This window comes from Electrophorus electricus, chromosome 7, assembly GCF_041902795.1.
Source record: "Electrophorus electricus isolate QZ-2024a chromosome 7, ASM4190279v1, whole genome shotgun sequence".
Lineage (NCBI taxonomy): Eukaryota > Metazoa > Chordata > Actinopteri > Gymnotiformes > Gymnotidae > Electrophorus > Electrophorus electricus.
This window is the reverse complement of record NC_137503.1, coordinates 7,800,519-7,823,116: the sequence shown is the minus strand read 5'-3', so window position 1 is coordinate 7,823,116 and position 22,598 is coordinate 7,800,519. Positions and strand designations below refer to the sequence as shown.

At 41.4% G+C, this 22,598-nt stretch overlaps 1 protein-coding gene across 2 annotated transcripts in view; it reads right to left on the bottom strand.

Annotated features, from left to right (window-relative positions):
* The window catches only part of atp10a (ATPase phospholipid transporting 10A), a 37,330-nt gene extending 15,007 nt beyond the window's left edge, over positions 1–22,323 (bottom strand). The window contains exons 1-10 of one of the 2 annotated variants that reach the window (XM_035524780.2): positions 21,548–22,323; positions 9,730–9,934; positions 9,065–9,150; positions 7,090–7,196; positions 6,652–6,783; positions 6,248–6,378; positions 5,474–5,726; positions 5,072–5,292; positions 4,395–4,589; positions 2,342–2,912 (exon numbers count right to left, since the gene is read on the bottom strand). In XM_035524780.2, coding sequence (XP_035380673.1) covers positions 2,342–2,912; positions 4,395–4,589; positions 5,072–5,292; positions 5,474–5,726; positions 6,248–6,378; positions 6,652–6,783; positions 7,090–7,196; positions 9,065–9,150; positions 9,730–9,934; positions 21,548–21,975 — 2,329 coding nt within the window. In that variant the 5' untranslated portion in view covers positions 21,976–22,323. Of the gene's footprint in view, positions 1–2,341; positions 2,913–4,394; positions 4,590–5,071; positions 5,293–5,473; positions 5,727–6,247; positions 6,379–6,651; positions 6,784–7,089; positions 7,197–9,064; positions 9,151–9,729; positions 9,935–21,547 lie in introns of those variants that run through there. The other variant, XM_035524782.2, reaches the window with a different exon arrangement.
* Positions 22,324–22,598: the final 275 nt, after the last annotated feature.

Below are 22,598 nucleotides of genomic sequence, written 5' to 3'. Positions count from 1 at the left end.
AAACAGGGGTTACCCTTCTCCCTGCACCCCTCACACCACCGCCACCCCTATTGCTTCCTGGCAGGAAGAAGTCGACGTGCTGAAAGACGCTTGCGTGACTGGGCTGGAAGGTCACCAAGCAGAGCAGGCGAGAAGGCCAGAGCTCTCTTTTCCACCCACTGAGTCATCAGCAGGCTGCGATACTCTGCCTTGCCAACACAACTTGTTTTCCTGTGCTGAGGAGACTCACTCAGACAATTATACTCCTCCCCCTGCCCCCATCCCACCTGCTACCCACAGTAAAAATGACAAAAAAAGGCAACTCAGACTCTTGAGGCATTCTAGAAGCATCATTTTAGTGTATGAATATGACAGGCAGCTCACTCTTCTACACAGTATTCTAGAAGCACTGTTTTTAGGAGTGTGGAAAGGACAGGGACTAGACCTAGGCCTATGGAAGCTAAAACAGGATTTTTGGACATGAGAAATTCTCTACTAATTCCACATACCTGAAAGCAAAATTCACTACCCTTCCTAAGCCCCCAAAATAAACTAGGTAAGCAAATTAAGAATTTGTACTGGAACATTCACAACAACATTCCGGTCTCCACCCTCCACCCACAATGCTCTAGCCTGTTTTGTGAAAACGAGACACAGGCGGCACTCAAAAAGAAGCTATGTTTGTTTTTTGATATTGGTGCGGAGATCTAGCTTCAGCAGTGTTATATAATGATAATTTGGTCAGAAAGTGGGAAAGCTTTAGTGTCCTGGTGAGCATGCCATCAGGAAGGCCGGGTGGTCCTGCCTCTGTGGGGAACTATAGCAACTGCTCTGCTAATCGGCGGTCCACACCCAGGAGGAGTCCAGGCTCGAATCAAACAGCATTGTATGGACATTGTTCATTTAATTTGTGTTTGTGCATGTGTGTGTACATGTGGGGAAACGGAAGTGGCCTTCAGCCCATTAAAAACAATTTTCTAAAATCTCAAAAGTGGACTCGCTGACAAAAAGAAACGGAGTCCATTTCATCTTACAACAGCAGTTGTAACTTTTTTAAATGATCCCTCTGAGAGCTCACTGGGACAGCACCATAACTGGTGTCACTATTGATTTATGAGCTGCTTAAGCTCTAAAAAGCAGCTGGCCACGTGGAGAAGTATCATTTAACTGCACACCTTGTAAAGGGTTCAGTTTGGCATTTCTTTTCATCTGGCTGCAAACCATTTAAAAACAAACAAACACACACCACCCTGTTCTGCTTCCATCTCAGGACCGTTCAGAGTGGTTGATGAGCCTCTGGACTTAGGTAGTGTCATAGACCATGAAAACCAACCACTAACCCTCACCACTTTCAAACAAGCTCAGATGAGTTTGTGTTTTCCAGAAGACTTGGCCATCGGTGGGAGGTGAGACCCTCAGCTATAGGGAAGCTCCTAGCTGATTGTGGGCATGCTCTGGGGCACAGCACAAGCTTGGCCATTATGACATCTGATTATGGGCGTGCCCCAGGTTACAGTCTGGCTAGCCTAACACATCCCTCGCTTCTGACGTGCTCAGCTCAGGAGAAGGGGAGCAAAAAATTTTCAACAAGAAAGAAGAAACAAAGTTTGTCGTATTTCAATGATTCGTATTGCAACACCAACTTTGGTGCATAACTAAGAAATGTGTAATGGCTAATAATAACCACATGAGTGTATACTAAAATTGTTGATTTTTACCTGCCTATGCTTTGAAATGTGCAAATATTTTATGCTCAAATATTTTAAAGCTCTTTATCACAGAGAAATATTCTCCACACAAAACAAAGCATTCAATTAAGGTAACCATAGGAAAAACTACACTTCCCAAGATCCAAGGACTCAAGGCTGAATTGTGAAATGGCAGTTCAAAAGGGGGCAAACATTCAGATTACTTACTGAACACACCAACAAGCACTGGACTCCACAGTATTGCAACACAGGACAATGACTGGGCATTTGGCAGTTTATTTTTATTTTTATGCGAGTGGTTCTCTCAAGTCTACTTGGCTGTGCATGCAGACATCATCTCTAAAGCTGACCTTTCATCCATCTACTCATGCACAAATCAAAACTTCACGCAGGATTACAAAACAGACTAAAATTTCAAGATCTTTGCTGAGCTGTCACACTCACTGATCTAGTCATAATGCGGGGGCCCTCTGATCATGAGCTGGCCTGTGTTAGGGGAAGCCTTGTTTTTAAAGGCAGCAAGACTAGATGATCAGCTGCACCTTCCATGAGGATCAGGTAACTGCTTATTATGACCTAACAAATATGCGTGCTAAAAATAAACAATCCCTCGGCAAACACCTAGACATGCAGACATGCAGCTAAGCCCCCACCTGCAGCGGGAGGTCTGATGAGGTCCATGATGACCGAGTCCGCTCCCTTGGTGTAGACGGTGATTTGCTCAGTAAGTGGGTTGCGCACCACCACCGACATCCTTTTCCGGGTGGAGTCGAAAGCAAGTGTGTGCAGCAGCTCAAAGCTGAGACGCCCAACGTGCGGCAGCTCTATTGTCACCTGGTCGGCCAGCCGCCCTACCAGCGAGCACTTGTAGGCACGTGCGGCGTACACCAAAGCTGCCTCATCCGGTGACTCAGCCTCGTAACGCAGCTCGCCCTCATCTGATCCACCAGCCACACTGCCCCCCGCATGGGGGCAGGCGGGTGTGGTGCCCAAGGCCCCCCGGATGCCGGGGGTGGCTCCGCGCTCCTCCTCCAGCCTGGCGAGGGTGCTCTCAGCTGAGGGCGAGGACAGCAGGCTGGAGCAGGCGCGGTGCGAGGATGAGCGGTTGGTGGCCAGGCTGGTTGAGCTACTGCTGCTGGAGGCTGAGGTCAGGCGACTTGGTGTGAAGCGCTTGATGAAGTCCTCGATGGTCTTCACGGGAGACTTCAGCTCAAAACGACGCACCTAGAGGGGGAAAGGAAATTTTTTTTTAAATTATGTTTGGAACATTGACCCATCAAAACTTTAATGAGCACTGATTAGCCACACATGACACTGAGCGCCATCAAATATGATAAGCGAAGAACAGTACACATTACATACCACAGTACGTCATGCTTACAGCAGGCCAGCTATGTTGAAGACTATACCCTTATACATCTGAATAATGATCAACATATCACCATATTTATCTGCATTATGCATACCCAACATATACTGCTTAAGTCAAGTTAGTTTTATTCACATGCCACAGAGGCATGCCAGCTGTCGGTAAGGAAGCAGCTGAAAGCTTTCCCACAACACTCAGCTCTCACACAAACATCCTCCTCCTCTGGGTGTCATTAAGACACACACCTCTGACGATATTGGTCACTTCCAGTTAAGGGCAGGACTGATCCTATAAAACACAGGCATCTCTGGTAATACAGACATGTCTGTGTTAACCTCACGGGTTGTACTATCTCCATTCATTATGCTCCCTGTGGTAATACTGCCACAAACTGAGATTCCACTGCAACTTGGAATCCCAGCAGTTTTTAATGATCCTAAACATTTCAACCCAAAGGTACATTTGAGCCCATGAATAATTAGATACGCTCAAAGGTTTCAACAGAGTAAAAGAAGTTGCATAACATCAACAGCAAGAAAGACCAGCCCTTGACATCCTCATCAATCTTGACCACACCCTGAAGACTGTGGAGGAGTGCTACTAAACAGAAAACCCCGATCTGTGTACCAGGAGTGTGGACAAGCAATTGAGAGACAGCACACAGTACTGAGTGAACAGCGACTTACTCATCAAGGCAAAATATCGGCTTTGGCCCAGCTTCAAACAGGTGGCACCAGGGGGTCATAGAGGACTGTTCTCACCACAGCCGCACAGGATGCAACAGGCTGAAGCGTCTGCCACACCCTGCTCCCGGGATTCCAAAGGTACAGGCAGGGCACCACTGCTGCTCTCGCCCTCCACCCCAACCACACAGGCACACCTCCAGAGAACTCAGGCGTTACCTCTGCATCTCTGGCCTAAGAGGTTGGGGGTGAAGGCTGGGCGTTCAGACGAAATGGCCGGACCTTCGCAACAGTACAGGCCAGAACCAGCTGAATGCTGCAGCCCTTGGACACAAGCACTAAACACACCACAGCTGGAGTGGAACTCGCATTACAAACAGAGAAAAGCTCCCAAGCCTAGCTTCAAGGAACAGTTTTCTGAGGGATGGGGAGATGGAGAGATGTATTTGTATGGCCTGCTGTTACCTTTGGAAAATTCCCAGTGCACATTCAGTACTTTTGAATGGAAGCTCTTGAAACTGCTACATTTTTTGCGGTATTACAGCTACCAAAGATGTGCTTATAATGTTACTGAGCTCACGCTCCAGGCTGTGTCTAATGGCGAAACCTATTGTTGCCTTTTGAGTGAGGCGGAGTGAACTGGAAGCCACTCACCTTCTGCCGAGGCTGATTGGGCGAGGACACGACCACTGTGTTACAGATGGTGAGCGCGATGAAGAAGTCAAAAACGTCCTGCAGGTCAGGGGAGATCTGGCTGAGGAGCTGATTATGGAAGCGCATGAACTCCATCTGACTGCCGCAGTCATTCACCTTATCTCGCAGCTGGGGATCTGGAGTGATGTCTTTTTCCTACACACACACACACACACACACACACACACACACACACACACACACCTGGTCTAGTGACGTTCTAAACATAGCTGAGAACATAAGACATTGTACTTTTGATATGAAAATAAAAAACTGCAGGACATTGTGTAGGAGTCCTTATTAACAAAAAAAAAAAGACTCATTTACATACTTACAATGTAGGTATTGTTTACAATGCATGTAGGGTCTATAAGTGGATCTGAAGTGCATTTTAAACTGTACTTATTAGAGAATGACAACGTTTTCTAGGGTCATGTACTCAAGTATGCATCCTTGCACTTCATACACTGTGCTGAGGTTTGCTCATTGGTTCAGTGCTGAGCGCAGTGTGCGCGAATAGGTGGATGTGTGTGAGAGTGGGAGCATGAGTGTGTGTGAAAGAGAGGGTATGCATGTGTGTGTATCGGTGTGAGTGAATCAATGTGTGTGGGTGCACGCATGTGAGTGAGTGCGCTGACCATAGGGCTGCTGAAGGCTGTGTGTTTGGACAGAATGCTGGCTCGCTTAGCTTCGGCCCGGCTGCCCGTGCGCCGGTGTGACTTGGTGCTCTGTGAGCGCAGGACTGCCTTGCCACCACTGTGCTGACTGGTGAGACTCTCTTTCCTCGGCAGGGTCCCACCACGAGACAGGCCCTCATCCTCCTCAGAGTCCACCTCCTGGTACATAGCCAGCCTCCTCGCTGATAGCACCAGACACCAGTCCCATGACAGAGAGATGTACCAGTTAAATCAAGATGTGGATCTTTTTCATCAATACATGATCTATTCTTCAGCAATACTTCAATGATGCTGTCCTATACATCTGTGAAACATTCAGCAACATTTATAATGTAAAGAACGGGGGACGTAATGAAGAGTCACCATTGGCATCATGCGAGTACTCCACTCCTGCCACAATGCAACGGCGGAACACCATCTTGTTCTCAGTGAGCGTGCCCGTCTTATCAGAAAAGATGTACTGCATCTGGCCGAGGTCCTCAGTGATGTTGAGCGCTCGGCACTGCAGGTGGGAGTCCGTCTCCTCATCATACAGATCAGCATCCTGGTGGATGAAGTAAACCTGGCAGATCTTCACGATCTCGATGGAGACGAAGAGGGAGATGGGGATAAGTACCTACAGGAAAAGGAGAATGAAATGGAAAAGGAAAAAAAATGATTTATTTGCCTACAAAACGATTTTCACTGGTATAGCTATTTTTACACAAGTGTACAGTGTAAAGAAAAGCATTTCAAATGAACATTCAGCAAATAGTAACAGTACAGAAGCTATAATCATCATCATCATCATCATCATCATCATCAATGAGAAAAGAGATATTTTACTCTTAAGTTTACAATTTCACAAACACTTGGAACAACCACTTCTATAGCTCTTTTTGTCAATCAGCATCAGCAATTGCAAACAGTGGAAAATGTAAGAAAAACCTTTTATAACCAACACCACAATCCAATATAAACCAAGAGGAGACTAGAGAATGTTCACAGTTCTTCATCTGACAGATGCTACTGTTCAACATCTATTTAATAACATTCTAAAACTCTGTTGAATGGGTTGTACATTGGTGAGCACATGTGCACACACGCAAGCACACAAAAAGCTGTTATCTTTATTTGTACACCATAGTCACTAGTTACCTGAAACACAATGATCATGGTGAGGAAGAGATAAATCGCAGAGACCACTGGAGATAAATCTGTCCCCTCAGGACTCAGAACATCAAAGACAGGTCGTTTATCTCCATATTGAAACATCCACAGGCCGTGACCTACAGACGTGTGGTATAGAAGAAAAAGTGTTAACCAACAGCAGGCAGCAAGTCAAGGTAAACAACCACCACAATTTCTACAGAAGCATTATATTAAAAAGACTTCTTATGATTAGGGGAGACTTTGGGAAAATTCTTGAGAGCCCAGAACTCTACATCACTGCCTGCTTCAGAACAGCTGTACATTATAATCCACGAACCAAACTTTCAACTTCTTGTGATGTGTCCAAGAGATCAAAGCAGAAAGCAGGAAAGTGGCACCAAGCTCCATACCGATGGCTGAGAACAGGCACATGACCAGCAGGATGACAACACACCAGAAGACATCCACGTTCATCTGACGCTCCAGCTTACTGCGTTTGTAGCGCGGTCCGCTGTTGTTCAGCATGGCTTTGGTCTCATGGCCTAGCAAACCAAGCACAACACAGTCTGGACTTTCCCACAAGCCACAGAGCATCTCTACTTACATTATGTAACCTCTAGGCACTTTCCCCAAACCAACCACTTGTCCCCTGGTTCTTTTGGAAAACAGTGTACTGACAAACCTGGATACAATTCTGAAGAGCTCATTTGTAATAGCACCACGACCTGGTGTGAGCCTGCAGAGATCACTGATGTGAAAAGGATAACCTGGATTGTGGCTGGCTGCAGACGATGTGCCTTAAGCTGGCTATGGTGTTTGATTTGGTTGGCTCATAGCTGATTCAGTACCTGCATAGATGACGATGCCCACGGCCTCCTCCGTATTGCGAATGGTGCACCCACGGAGCAGCAGGTTTTCTTTGTAGAGGCCATCTCGCCTCCCGTTGCGATGGGTTCTGCCAAAACAGGTTACACGCGTTCATCTGTTTAACTTTCAGTATGCACGCTGCCTGTATCCTTCTTAAATGTCCACACTCCATTTCAATTTAACAAAGGCATTTTCATTCCCTGCATAGACCAAGGGTGAGCCTAGAGATGCTCTTTTCAGTCAACAGCTCTACGTGCTCAACACAACGTTCCTTTATGGCTTACATCATCCGGCAGTTGCCCCACCAGACCCCTTATCTCAGCAGAAAAGCACTCTGATGGAGGAGCTCCTGAGCTGCCCAGGTAGGAACCAGAGCCATGCAGAAGCTCTCAGAACATTAAAGACATTCAGCAAACACAGCGCTTTCTCCCATATCCCACAACTTCACTTTAAAAGAAAGTCAAAGAAAAGGCCAAATGGAGCCAAATGAGGGTAAGCAGGAATGATGGATAATGTCTTAAACCCACAAAACGCCTCAAAAGGGAAGGCAGCATGGAATCAGCACACAGGGAAGGTTAAGGATGTCTTGATGATGAACGCCATGATAAACGTGGTTGCAAATGCACAGGAGAGTGTGCACATAATCCTAAACGCCTGCAGAAGACAAGTGCTAAGCTCTCAACACAAATGCCCATCACACACCTAAATGCTGGATTGCGCTTGTGTTCAAACAGCCCATCACTCATTCTGATGAGCTTGTGTCTCCTCCTAATCACAGGCAAGCCTTGGTGTGCCTTCAGCAGTGGTGTGGTTACTGTCTGCTAACCTGGTTACTGCCTGGTAACCTATCTCAGCACCACCCCGTGGGCAGAATTGTACTGCTTGCACTCAGCGCAACTTAGGAGCAAAGGTGTGAGGCAATGATGCTGACCAGGCCTGGACCCCGCCCCACGCTGCCAGTCAGAAGCACTTTGGAGTTGCTGAGCAACCTAGCACTGGCAGCACTCCAGCAACATCTGCTCCTCATCATAGAGCAGGAATAAATGTCACAATTGGTCCTGTTCCCATCAGCTGATTGGCCACACCTGCCATCAGCATTATCAGTATGTAGGTCTGTGCCTGTCCTACCCATACATACAGATGAGGGAGCATGGAGGTGCCAACAGCAGTAAAAGTAGATAAAAAGTAGAACTTATACTAAAGCTCTGAGTAAATTCGACATGAGCTTTGAACTTCGACAAAAAGTGTATGATTTGGGCTCAAAAATCCCTCATTACAACCAGTAATGTACAATCAACTTAGCTGCAGGCTACAGTGGTAGTGTCAGAGACCATACAGTTCATCCTTTCTATCGCATCACATGGACAGTCCCAAAAAAATACCCAATAAAGGCATACTTGCTTTTAACAAGAACTCAAACTTAATTCATGTGTAGTTCCTTAGTCATTACTTTAAATCTCAAGTATAAAAATTGCATTCGTAATGCTGTATTCTTCCAGATGTTCTTGAGGAAACGTTCTTTATGCAAAGAACTCAAGTGTGAATGTTCAAAAATGGCCTTACTTTCTAGAAAAGAGTTTGAGTCTCGTGGCACTTTCAAAGAATATCGTGCGTGTATTAGCATGCTGTGGTTTAATTAGCATAACTGGATTGAAAAATGCAGAGTGCAAGAGTGTAAATGATTTCTCATTGAGCAATTTATTAAAGGTTCAGTAGAGGAGCCCAATCACCCACTTATGCAGCCATTTGGATCTCAGAAGCTATTCGAGCCATTTCAGCCACGGCAGACACACCAGCCAGGGCACTCAGCCCACATCAATGCGATGTGGGTTATTCAACAGGAAGTCTCTGCTTGCTTTGCATAAACCTAGCTTTTGGTGTAGTGGCTACCGCTGGGGTTAGGAACCATCACAGCAGAAGGATTCATTAGGAAGAGGGACACCTTGCCATACTTACATGTAACCACGGAATCGGTTAAGGTCATTGTTGGGCTTCTCGCACTCAATTACGCTGTTGTACTTCAAGGGGTCGAACTCAGTATCCTGTCAAAGAGTTGATTTTGATACTGAGCTTTGGTCTGAATCACATTATGTAATGGAGAAGGGTTCAGAACAAAACCAGCAAACACTACACTTTGTGTGGCTAGATTGTCTGGCATTATACTACCCAAATTTGGTTGGTTGTTCAACAGCCTACGAGTGATGATTATTTACAGTGAAGTTCAATTCTATGAAAAGAAGCAATGCTTACATATTTCCCAAGGTTACTTAATGCCCATTTAGTTTGGTTCAAATAACATATATAAAGGTTCTGCACAAAAGGGAAACTGAGGTGAACTCACATATTAGTGTCTGCTCTGGAATAAGCCAATTTATTTAACTGGACAAATACAGTCCAGCTGAATCCACTCAGTGAACAAACCAACACCACTACATTAACAAATCCCAGCCAAACTCCATGTTATCAATCCACGATGCTTCCAGTTTTTCCTGGAATCCTTGGAAATGGAACATTCTTACATAAAATGGTCAGCAGTGGTGCTGCTGCTAAGAAAGCACAAAAGCACACTGAGGGGTGTGGCTAGAGGGGTGTGTATGTTTACTGTGCGCACACAGTCTCACCAGGTCTATGAAGCTGCGGACAACCTGTCTCTGCTTGAGGTTTGTCTCTCCATCCAGCGTGGCAGTCTCAATGTGACACAGGCGGTCTGGATCACTGGAGCTGAGTAGCAGTACATCTGCGGGCAGGATCTCATTGCAGCGCAGCCGGATGAAGTCGCCCACGCACACCTCCTTCCAGTAGCATTCCAAATACTGCCGCTCACTCCTGCCGAGAGAGAACAAGAGAAAGAGGCACAAAGAGGCACCTGCACTTAGGTTTGTTAAAAATCTCCCGAAACTAAATTCTAACCTTAAATCTTGTTTAGAAATGTAGAACTGAGGTGATACTTTCTTATACTCCTGCTTTCTATAATTGACTTTGATCACAACACCATGAAATTTTTTTTTTGGAAATAATGAATGGAACATTTGAGAAACCACTGATAAAAAGGCCAAAACTAAGAGCCTTAAAAAGCCCTGATAAATGAAGCCTGTGTGTGGAGCCTACACCAGCGTCAGCTCCTCTGGTGGTGAGTGTCGCCTGGGATGGTGGTGATGAGCAAATCGCCAACTAATCCAGCAGAAGCAAAAATAACACCAGCAGAGTTAGGCAAACAGCAGTGCAGGACCTGGCCTCTCTCTGGCTCGCTGGAACACAAACCTTTCCTCTGTTCCTTTTCCCAGCCCTCCCCACTTAAGAAAGCACTGTTTCTACCAGGTGGGAAACTATGACCCCTGGCTAAACAAAACCGCTCTCAAAGAATATAACCAGAAAGTCCACAGAGTGAGAAGAGAACACCACATGGAGTTGAATGAAGAGAACCATTTTTCAACTGAATAAAGACTGATGGGACATGCAAACATCACTGTGGCTTCACTGCTTAATTCTATTCTAGAACTTATTGCCAGTCTTTGGCAAGGAGCTCATGTCCTTGCCTTCGTATGATTTTGATCTTCAGTGATGTAGTGAAGTACATGAGGTTTCCAAAGAAACAGGATGTTTCGGACAGATCCCTCATCAGCTGTGCAAGAAAAGTGCTTCTGAATGTGGAATTACTAAAACAAATGATACATACATACATACATACACAGTATAACCTATGTATCTATTTAAGCTTGGCTTAGGTAATAATGCAAACTTAGACAAAGAAGTCGTCTCCAGATTTGTAGCAATAAACAAGATAAATGTTGCAAATTCAGTTAAATACCCCATATGAGTGTTAGAGGGCTTTTCATTGTTTGTCCTGTGACCTCTTTCTTGCAGCAGCTATAAAAGTGTACTGTTCCATCTCAGTGGAGTGATGGAGAAGTAAAAGACAGCAAATATTAATTATAGAAAAAACATTTTGATTAATGTGTAGTTCCTTAGTCATTATTGAGATTGGAAGTTTTTAAATCAACACACACTGGTTCGACTATCATACAATCATACTGCAATAATTCTCATCTATTTAACTTTTCAACTGTTCATGCCAATGTACCCATGATAGCAATTCAGTGGTAATCAGGTAGAGTACTTGTATTGAGATTATTTTGAATTTTATGCAACAGGAAAGCTAAAGGCAGAGCATCAGATCTTGAGATGAGACCAGAATAGACATTGACTTGGCCTTTCAGAGATGGCAAAAGCTCCTTGACCTGAGGGAGATTCTGATGCTGAGTTGGCCATTTTTTAAATTGCTGAGTAGGTTATATTGGTGGCTTGCTAGCTAGCTACCAAAAATAGCCGGCTATCTTCTTATTATTATGAAATTTAATGTTACCCTTGTAATGTAATGCAATACACTTGTAACTGTAAAGTTGTTTTAGCTTTATAGCTAACATTAGGTGGCTATATTAGCCAATTGCTTTGCTTACAGTGTTTTTTTGCTTCAGGGATTATTTTGTTTAAACCAGGCTAGCAATTATTCTCAGCTCATTTACAGTGCTACCATCCGTCACTGTATAAACAATACTATGTAATATGCATTCTTGTAAAAATGTTTTTAAAAAATCAGTTACATTTTCCTCTTATTGTCAAGTTTACATCTTGACCCTGAATAACAACATCTAAATTAATGCAATTAATGTGTTTTTTGGCATCAGATTGTGCTATTGGCTCATGTAAGGTTATGTTACATAACTTCTGACAGGAATGCAGGCAGCTAATACCAGACAATGCCAATGCAATGGCTATTCAGTCAAAAGGCTAGTTTCAAAGTACAGCAAATACATATTGTTTTGATATTATTTAGCTTTCTACAGAACAGTCCCTTCTCCTAGCTAAACTGTTCATGATACTGATGGCAACAACCTAGATAAACAGATACACTTTTAGATTGACCAGCCACTCTTATAGCAAAAGTTTAACTTTGTACTCAGTGAAAGACTTATTTTCATACGTAAATTTGAAAGGTATGAAATGTAAATCCAATCTTATACTGATAAGGATATGATTACAACTGTAGACAATTAACTTATATCTTCAGGGGACATTTTCTTCACTGAGTTCTGATCGAGTTCTCTTTGAATACTTCTTACATGTACATGAACTTGCAATCACTAGATAAATCCACAGGGAAAGGAATGCATCACAACCCAATCCACATGCATCTTGCAATTACAGATTCCCACAAGAGAACATTCCAAATATTTATATAATACAGCCTTAATTAGCCTAACCTGTTGTTTTCTAATCAACATGAACTTATAAGAACTGGTGCCTTCTTCCAAGGTTAAAGAAATGCATGGCACCATGCAGGAAAACCAGATAAATGATCATTGTATATGAGCTGATTTGGAAATTGCATGCTGCATCATAATTTTATTTCAAATCAACTAACCCAAGACGCAGTTGACTACTAAGTGTAAATACAGTTAAAATCGTATCAGGACGCAAACCACATATTAGTATCATGAATCGAACAAGTGTAAATGGAGTCAATAACTTGGTCATATGTCCATTTGGCAAAAGTCAATGCATTCTTTTCCATTTTATATATATTTAACTATATAGAGTAGACTGCTTGTCCAAAAGGAATAGATAAATAAAAGGTGAATCTATTTAAAAGACAATTGTCTGGCCAAAAAAACCCAAAAAGGTCACCACCTAGATTTAACTCAGCAAGTAGGTAAGAGCCTCCTATTGGAAAATTACTGCATGGGTTATGATGTTTCAGCTGGCAACAAGTTATTTAACTCTAACTAATGCAGTGAGTAGCTTCTCATTTGTTAAACGGCCATGTCGAAAAACACATCCCGTGGTCGTGGAAAAGGCGTTAATCTGTTTCAGAAGGGTCAAATTATTGGCATGTATCAAGCAGAGAAAACATCTAAGGAGATTCCTGAAACTAATAATATCAGGTTAAGAACTGTCCAACACATTATTCAAAAGTGGAAGGGCAGTGGGGAAACCATCTTCAAGGAAGGAATGTAGTCGGAAAAAAAAATCTTGAATGATCGCGATTGGCAATCACTTAAACGTATGGTGAAATCAAATCGTAGAAAAACAACAGTAGAACTCAGGGATATGTTTAATAGTGAAAGTAAGAGCATTTCTACGAGCACAATGCAAAGGGAACTCAAGGGATTGGGACTAAACAGCTGTGTAGCCTTAAGAAAACCACTTGTTAGTGAGGCTAACCAGCAACAATGGCTTCATTTTGCTAGGGAGCATAAAGATTGGACTCTGGAGCAATGGAAGAAGGTCATGTGGTCTCATGAGTCCAGATTTACCCTGTTCCAGAGTGCATCAGAGTAAGAAGAGAGGTGGCTGAAGTGATGCACCCATCATGCTTAGTGCCTAACATACAAGCCTGTGGGGGCAGTGGTATGATCTTGTGTTTCTGCAGTTGCTCAGGTCTAGGTTCAGCAACGTTACATGCCCAAAGAATGAGGTCAGCTGACTACCTGAATATACTGAACGACCACGTTATTCCATCAATGGATTTTTTCTTCCCTGATGGCACGGACTTATTCCAAGATGACAATGCCAGGATTTATCAGGCTAAATTGTGAAAGAGTTATTCAGGGAGCATAAGACATCATTTTCACACATGGATTGGCCAGGCAGTGTATATGATAGAAAGCAACAGAACAGTAATTTTCTTAGTGTCGTCAGAGATTTAACTTATCACAATATTTGATAACAATGGCCCTGTTAAGACAGTGAATCCAAAATTATAGCCATCAATAACATACAATTTCACATAAAAACACGGCCAACATTTGTCCCTTCATCCATTTTCTCCCAACGTAATCAGTTCTCCCACACACTGTGAAAGAGAGCTTGACCTGCAGCACTAAATCCCACCCTATCAGTTTATGGGGTTATTTGATTCGCCATCGAAAAAGCGGATCCCAAAATGGGTAGGTTGATTCTATTTTGGTGGTGCGACATGTACAATGTCCTGAGGTCCTATGCTGAGGGGGCAAGAACAGCAGGCAGACAAGCAGTCATTCCGATAGCATTAAACCATGGCCCAAGAGACAGAGCCAAGACTTTTAAGGTAATTTCCCCTCAGCAATCAGCAGCACAGGAAATACAGCACCGCCACCATGGCCATGACACACAGATACCAAAGTGGACATGTTCTAGAAAATTTACAGGTTTGAAATGACTTCTGAGCAAATTCTTTTAAAAGTATTTCATACAAGTTTGTGTCACACAAATAATATCCATGTTAATCTCACTGACTATGCATGACAAAAAGAAGACATGACTAAAGGGATCACTCTGTACATGACAGTGAACCAGCTGCAGAAGCCACCCATGAAATGCTTAGACATTACAATGCATTTGTGCTGTTATGGCACGGCCCTGCCTGATAATGTTTCACCCTCCTCCGGTTTACCGCTGAGGAGTGTGGGCAGTGCAACTGAAAAAAACAAAAATCAGTGACTTGCATAATTATATAGATGTTCACATCCAAAAAGGTTTCTACATGCTTGGGTTTGAATTTGAGAGAGCATACTTGTGAATAAATACAGAATTAATGTTTCAGTATCCTTATTGTATAATAAGAGACGACGATAGGATTTTAATTGGTAGGCCTGTATCCATTTTTTAATAAGATGGCATACCAAATAACACCACAAATTTCTAAAAGCTAGAGGCATAACAAAGCAATGCAAAACCGGATAGACACTGTATTAGCTTTTTAAAATCATTTTTATTAACAAAACGTTTTAGGAGAAAAATTAAATGTTTCTTCTATGCAGTCGTAGAAGACTTTGTTCACACAAACACTTTTTGATTTCCATAAAGTTTTCATTTGCATATATCATCATCATCATCATCATCATCTCGTCTTGTCACTGCGTCAACCCCAAAGATTTGCCCCGAATGCTGCCTTCATGCACAGCCACCTATGATGCAATTGATGCTTTGCATCATAAATAAATGGACGATTTCACAAGTCGAAACCATGCCAGAAAAGTGGAAATGAACCATTATTGCCAAACTTCATCTTCATTTTGACAGTTTGTCAGACTTTCATTAATCATTAAGAAACCTAAAATCATCATACTAAGTGATGCACATGACATTCTAGAAACTTCCCTTAAGGGGCCCAATCACTCCAGAAGGTCATATACTTTTACCTTGTCCATTCAGTTGGGACAGAATGTACTTATTCCCAGCTGGAAGAGCTGAGGACTGTATGAAGGAGTTGACTACTCAAACCAGCATGAAGAAAATTCCCAGCATTCCTTCTTTTCTCAGCAGCATACTCTCTCAGCTTAGGCCAAGCAAAACAAGTGTTGATCTCAAACACCTCAGGAAATTGTTTCGGATTGTAAACAGATTCTGTTGAAATAGTATAATGTTTTGAATCTGGGGAAAATACAATAGTGTAGCACCCGCACCCACCGCCACTCGGCCTCAAACAGCAGGAAAGGTGGGGACACAAAACAATCACTTTCTCATATCTATTGTTTTCCAAAGCTTTTTGTTAAAGATTTAACTATTACTTGGATTAAACAAGAGCTCTGCTAAATTGGACCTGCCAAACAAAAGGTACACAAAGAGAGGGCCAATGTCCAACAGGTTAAATTTTGGAACTAAAAATATATAAACAAATGAACCCAAAGACATATAGAATAAATGCTAGTGTCAAACTTTGATTTTGCTTTACGAAAATGCAAAAAAAGACCCAATACACTACTATAGAACATGGTACAAGTTTAACTTGCTCTCCAGCTGAAGGAAGGGCCTGTTTCCTCAGCTGTACTGCCAGATGACTGAGGTAAAGTCCCAAAAGCCACCAACTTGAGGGGACAGTGAAAGAGTAAGTGGCTGAAACCCTATAAACTACTGACAAAAAGAAGCAAAGATTGGCATAAGTGATTGAAGTTTTAACAGTCAATGACATGAAAAGCTGAGGTGGTGCAGGTTACTGCCCCAGGGGAGTGGCATATTGATCAGTGACCATCACCATGCAAATGCAGTCAACTGCAGACAAATTAATACATGATGTATTCTTTTCACCATAATGTTGCAGATGATTTAACAGATAACATTCATCAGTTAATGAACGCTACCTTCATTTCATGCAAGTGACAATCTGCACCTTTTGCATCAGTGCTTTTTACACCATACAAGCTGTTGTTACATTTTTGTATCTTTAATACTGTTTCTTAACCCAACTTGAACATTTCTATAAAGTGCTAGTAAAATAATTGAGTTTTTTTGAGGTGCAAAGAAAAAAAAAATAATTTGTACAGAGGAAGCATCCTCTGTGCATAGTCTTGACTTTTTTTTTTTTAAATAAGTGATTCATTGTCTGACATTACATTTACTGTAAATTCATAGTGAGTGGATTGAAAACTAAATAAAGTTACAGAATATAATAAACATCAACACTAAAAGCAAACTTCATAATGCACGTCAATATGAATAAAATAATTACAAGACCACTTCTGCACAAAGCATTTTCCATCTTCAGAGAAAGAAGTCTAAATACAGTAGAGTAAAACAAACAAACGAAAACAAGGTTTGGAGTGACCATTTAACAGCAGTGTGACAGAGCTGATGTCATTTCACATGTCAAACTTACTGTCTACAACAACCAATCTAAACAATCCTCCTATTTTAACATCTCCTTTAGTTATGAATTTTCTGACACAATATGAGGCCAGCTATGCGACTCACAAACAAATAGCCAAACATGAAGTGATTGTGAACGTAATTAAAAACAGATATACTAACAGATACATCATACTGCTTGGGTAAAGACAAATATAAAATCTCCAAAACCACCATACACTACAACGAAGCCAATTCGAAGAAACGTTTCTGCCTGACTTCTCTACATATTTATAAGAGAAAAGATATTCAATAAATATGTCCAGCAAAAACAGGTACTGGCTACACTCTCCACACCATGTAAATATTATAACCAGATACATAAATACAAGCACTGTTCTTTTTGTTAATAGAAGAGAGGAACCATCCGCTGCTTTGGTAGAAAGTTCATTTCCCAGTATGCATCAAAGGTTTGAGGGAAAAGTACTCAGTCAAGGAGGAGATTCAATTTTTCTCTCTTTAAAAGAAAAATAATTCTTCATTTGGCCCTGTGAAACTCTTGCCCCCACTCATCACAGATGTACTCGTGAAAAATGCCAAGGTCCTGCAAACAGAGGGAGGTTTAAGCTTCATACAAGCTTTGAGAAATGAATTTCATTGAAAGTGGACAACATATTTCAGCAAAACTGACATTTTAATCCACCAGTGTGACAAAATCTGCCAAGGGGGGGTGGGGGTTATACGAGGCTATTGCCCACAGGCTGAGCCATATATACCAAGTCACGAGTCTAACCAATCAACCAGAATCCAATTTCCAAAGAAAACTGACACAAATGCAAATAATACACTTTCAAGGACTTTTAATGCACACCCACACAACGGAGTGCTGACCGAGTCTAAAAAAGGTTAAAATGTACACAGACACCATCAACACAGAGTATTAAACACTCTTCCTAAACATCCTCAAAAAGACCCAAAGAGAGATGAGTGATACAGTCTTCATATTATATCCAGAGAGATTTTGAAACAAGATTAATAAAATAGATTAATTTAACCTAGACCATATAAGACCAGTTTCTTTGGCATTACTTCCTTTTCACCATCTAACTTTTCATAATGTATCCATTCATTCATAAAATCAACGCCATTGCATGACAACACAATTATAAAGTACTTGGAACTGTTTGGCCCTAGTTTACAAGCTTACATGATACATAGACCCATTTATCTAAAATGTTCTAGAGCACAGTGAAAAACATTAACCTTTAAAGTGACCGTTATTCAGAAGATATAAAATTAGTAAAGTCACAGGCATGACAGATAAGATGCTCTGTAAAGCTTTATTAACCTACGTGTATCTATATTATACCTAGTAACCACCAGTACATTATTTCTCTTTCAAATATACCAACTGAACTGCTCTGCCGAGTGATGTTTGGCTTACCATGCTTCTTATATCGGGTCAATGCTAACCCCACACTCACACCAGGACTATGTATCTATGCAATCAATTACTGCACAGGACTAAAGCTGTAAGCTTGCACCATGTTATCAACTCATTTTTAAGACACTGACTATAACTGAAATTAATAGTGTCCCCCATACTGGAAAGCATCAACTTACAATGTCTAGAACAGTCTAAAACTGAAACCTAACTCTTGAACACACAAAATGATGTAAACTTGCATCTCTGATGTGTTCTCTCCACCTGATAAGAGATGGCAACATGAGTTAATTAATAAAGCATTCCTCAAAACAAGATGCACACACACTCATTTGAGCATGTACTTATTGACCCTTCTGACGTACACTGCCAGTCCTTGCTATGTCTCGTCACAACAAAGTTTAGTAACTATATCTAGTCAACACTGGCTGTCCAGAGGTCAACCAATCAACCCTTGGCTGTCCACCGGTCTCTGCTGATGAACATGGGCCTGAAATAGTGGCAACACTTCTAAGAGGAAAACATTTGCAAGGATCCAACTTCACAGTCACATCTGGTATGTCTAATCAGAGGTAAAAATAAAGTCCAACACACCAATCGATACCTTTGCCACATCCCCCTTCTGCAGTTTTAATAAAATGGGGACCAAGAGTACACAGCCTTCTGCTTCAGCCTGAATAGTACATTGCAGTCTTTAATGAGAAGCTGGTAAGATGAGAAGCTAGTTTAGCGTTGTGGGAAGCAGAGAGAAATATTCTGTAAGAGAAGGCTGAGCCGACTGGAGTTATGCAAGCGGTAGATATTTATGACCTACCCCTAAAGCAAAAGGCCATATCTATAAAACACACATATATATATATATATATATATATATATATATATATATATATATATATATATATATATATATATATATATATATATATAATATGTTTTATAGATATGGCCTTTTGCTTTAGGGGTAGGTCATAAATATCTATATAAATATATATATATAAATAAATATAAAACACACACACACCTATACCTTGTGTTAGGTTTAGTTGGGGAACATGTTGTACAATATACCAGGCCTCAGCATGCGTTAACCTCTTCCAAGTTCAAATCACGGTTTGACACATAACACTATAACTTTAGCCTCAAAGTCTAATTAAGTTCTGGAACTGTGTTCTGCCAAGCATTCCCCACAGAAGAACTCGCTTGAGAAAATTCTCTCATGTCGAACCTTGAGCCTTGTTTCAGTGCTAGCTCAGGTTATGGAGGCAGAGAAACACTGAGGCTTTTGATGGCACTGCAACCATGGTCCACAGAGCTGCTTTTCATGGGGAAATAGAATTGCGAGGCTGAACCTCTGACTCCAGCCAAACAGGTAAGCGCAACCACTACTGGAGAAGGAGAAAACACTGACCTGCTAACAGAGCCTGCTAATAGAACAGCCTTCATTTCTGTACAGACTGGGATGCCTTTTCAGAGCCTCTAAGGGTACTAAATAACTGGAGTGGGATAAAATGAAGTGTGTATTCCTGCTTGTTGCTTGTTGAAGTTGTGTTTATCCACCAAGGACAAAACAGGATAAAAATGTCAATGCGGAATTTCAAAAAGTTACACGCCTACTCAGTGCCTCAGTGACAGAGCTATATAATATGAAAGAATTAGCCCACTATCGCAGCAACACATTTCACAAGGTCTTGGTCATGCGCTGTACTTTGTATAGAAGTTCTATTAGTTCCTTATAAATTCCAAGCAAAAAAATTATGTATGAAAACATGCCCAAATATTTGGTAAAACAAGGGTGACAATTTTTGAAATAGCCAAGACCATCAAAAACAAAACTGACTACAAAATAGTGAGTTATCTTGGCTTCGGTTGGATGACAAACACTTGTTTACAGTGGGTTTTAAAGGAGTACTGCTCCGTGGTTGCCAAGACTCACCATTCATAGGCTTCCAGAGGGCACAGATGGCATCAAGTTTGCATTCAAAATGGTCTTGTACACAAAGCATACAAACTCCACATTCTTGAGTTATTGTTATTGCTGAGTTATTATGAATGTTTTATGCATCTAAACCTTTTAGCATGAAATCATTATTTTCCCATTAGCTATACAGATCGTATTCTGGCCATACAAGCTTCAGATACCTGTGCGCCACATTTTTTTCTTTCAATTGTTTATACATTAAAGTTCTCATAATCAACTGTGGTGGAAAGCAATGACATCACTGCACACGACATTAAAATATGCATAGAGCAGTAACATTTTCCCCAGGCAAGTAATCAGGTTTCAGTGTTCTGTTCTATTCTTACCATAAGATGGAAATAATAGTACAACTGTTGGAGAATACAACATGCCTGCACTAGCAGCATGTAAATGTTTCCATATATTAAATACATTTTGTTTAAATTGCTTCTTTACATCCAAATATTTCATTATTGCAGGCAATAAAAATTAGCCTCTCAGATGTCCACTTTAATCTACTTTCTTGTAAATGGTTTAGATATTCATTCAGATATTTTAATATCAGATGCTGTATAGTTACAGCAATGCGTTCACTAAATCAGTAATTGCTGATGCAAGTTTCATTGATGAGTTCAGAACAGGAGCAAATATTAACTTCATTTGTTCAACCTTGTTTACATGGATGAGTAGACGAAGAGTACTCTGACAAACAATCGGTAAGACTGTTACGTTTTGTCAAATATTAATGAAGAAGTATGTTAATTCTTATATTCATGAATGTTTATTACAGAACCAGAACATTCCGTGATTAGCAGAGGATTCTAAAGGTATGTTTTGATTAGGTGCGAAGAAAATGTTTGAAATCTTAACTCTTAACTTCACCAGTCCATCAACCTGCCAGAGCGACCCTAATCAAGTTCACTATACTTCACGTTACTGAGAATGTTTTCCATTGTAGAATACACCTTTGAGCACATAATGAATTGTCAGTGAGAAGAGGCTGAAAGTTCTTGCTAAAAGTCCGCCTTCTCTGATACACATGACCTTAACCTGAGGCCTGGACCCATCTTAATGACCCCTGCCAACACTGGACACAACTAAAGGTCCCTTATGATGTCCTAGGTTCACCCATAAAATAATTATCATTCAGGGCCGTGTTGCGCACCACAAAAGTACTTGCTAAAAGCAACCATAAACATTTGACAAAAGGTGGTTATCACTTTTTTGTCAAAAAACAAAGAAACGTTAAAAAAAGTTACAAATGCAAGAAGCAACAGATTACCAAGTGCATTAAGTAGGCCTAGTCAACCTGAGTAATCACATACAATTACCATAACTGTATTCATTTTCATCGTTTATTTCAGAGTAACAAGAGTTAACTGACTACAATGTTCAAAACACGTGAACAGGTTGTGGCACTGAAACGTTCACTTACCTACTGTAAACCAGACAATCCATATGATTTATTTCTTTATCTGATCTGTGCCGCCTGTAATCCTCCCATAAATCCTTTATAGCGGTTACAGATAAAATAAAGACCACAGGAGCGAGGGCAAGCTCTGGTTGGAAAGCGTTGACCACAGGCACAAAATTCAGCAAGGCTATGAAAACAAAATACACGTTGGCAAATCGGTGGAACTGCTCGAAAAGGTTTTTCGGTATAAAAGAAAGTAGAGTGTATTTGGTTGTTTTTATCTTGTTGTTTGCATAGTGTCTGTTAGGATTATCCCCTCCTTTGGCTTGGTCATATAAAATATTTGCGTGCACAGTTCTTGTCTTGATCTCTTTCTTGCTTTTTCTCCTTTTGTGCTTTTTAGTAGTGGAACTTTTGGCTACTCCAGGTTCTCCAATCTCTCGCGCCATGCTTCTCCAAACTCACCAAACTTTTGTCTCTTTTCCGTGAACAATACAGATGCTTCCTATGTAATCATGCCGATCCTTCTCGTAGTTGAGGGAGCATACACAAAGTTGTTCATCTTCTTTTTCCTTTCTTATCCATGTCGCCGATTCTCCCGCTTCCCTCCTAAGTCCATTATAAAGTTTTATTGTTGCATCTTTTTTCGTTCTCACAGTTGAAGATGCTTTAATGCTGGGCCGAGCGATCCTTCGCGCGCGTAAGGCGCATGCCCACTGACTTATATTACAAAGTGATATAACGTATCTTCGTGGAGCGGTATTTGAGTCTATCCATACTGTTTTGTGTGCAACACTTTTACGCAGTTGCCACAAGGGCAGTAGCCTTATGGTGAGGCTCAAAAAAAACTTTCGTCACCCCTGACGAAACGAAAGGACATGCTCCGCCTCTCGAGGCTCTTCTAACTGGAAGTGCCACGCGTTATCATTGCATTACACGTCCGCTCTTGCAAATCAATGTCCGCAGTAATGATCTATTGGTGGCTTGTTAACGTTTTCGTTAATAAGCCGATATGATTTACTGTTAGAAAATTCGACGTAAACCACTTTAACTATAGTTTTTGTTCTTCAGA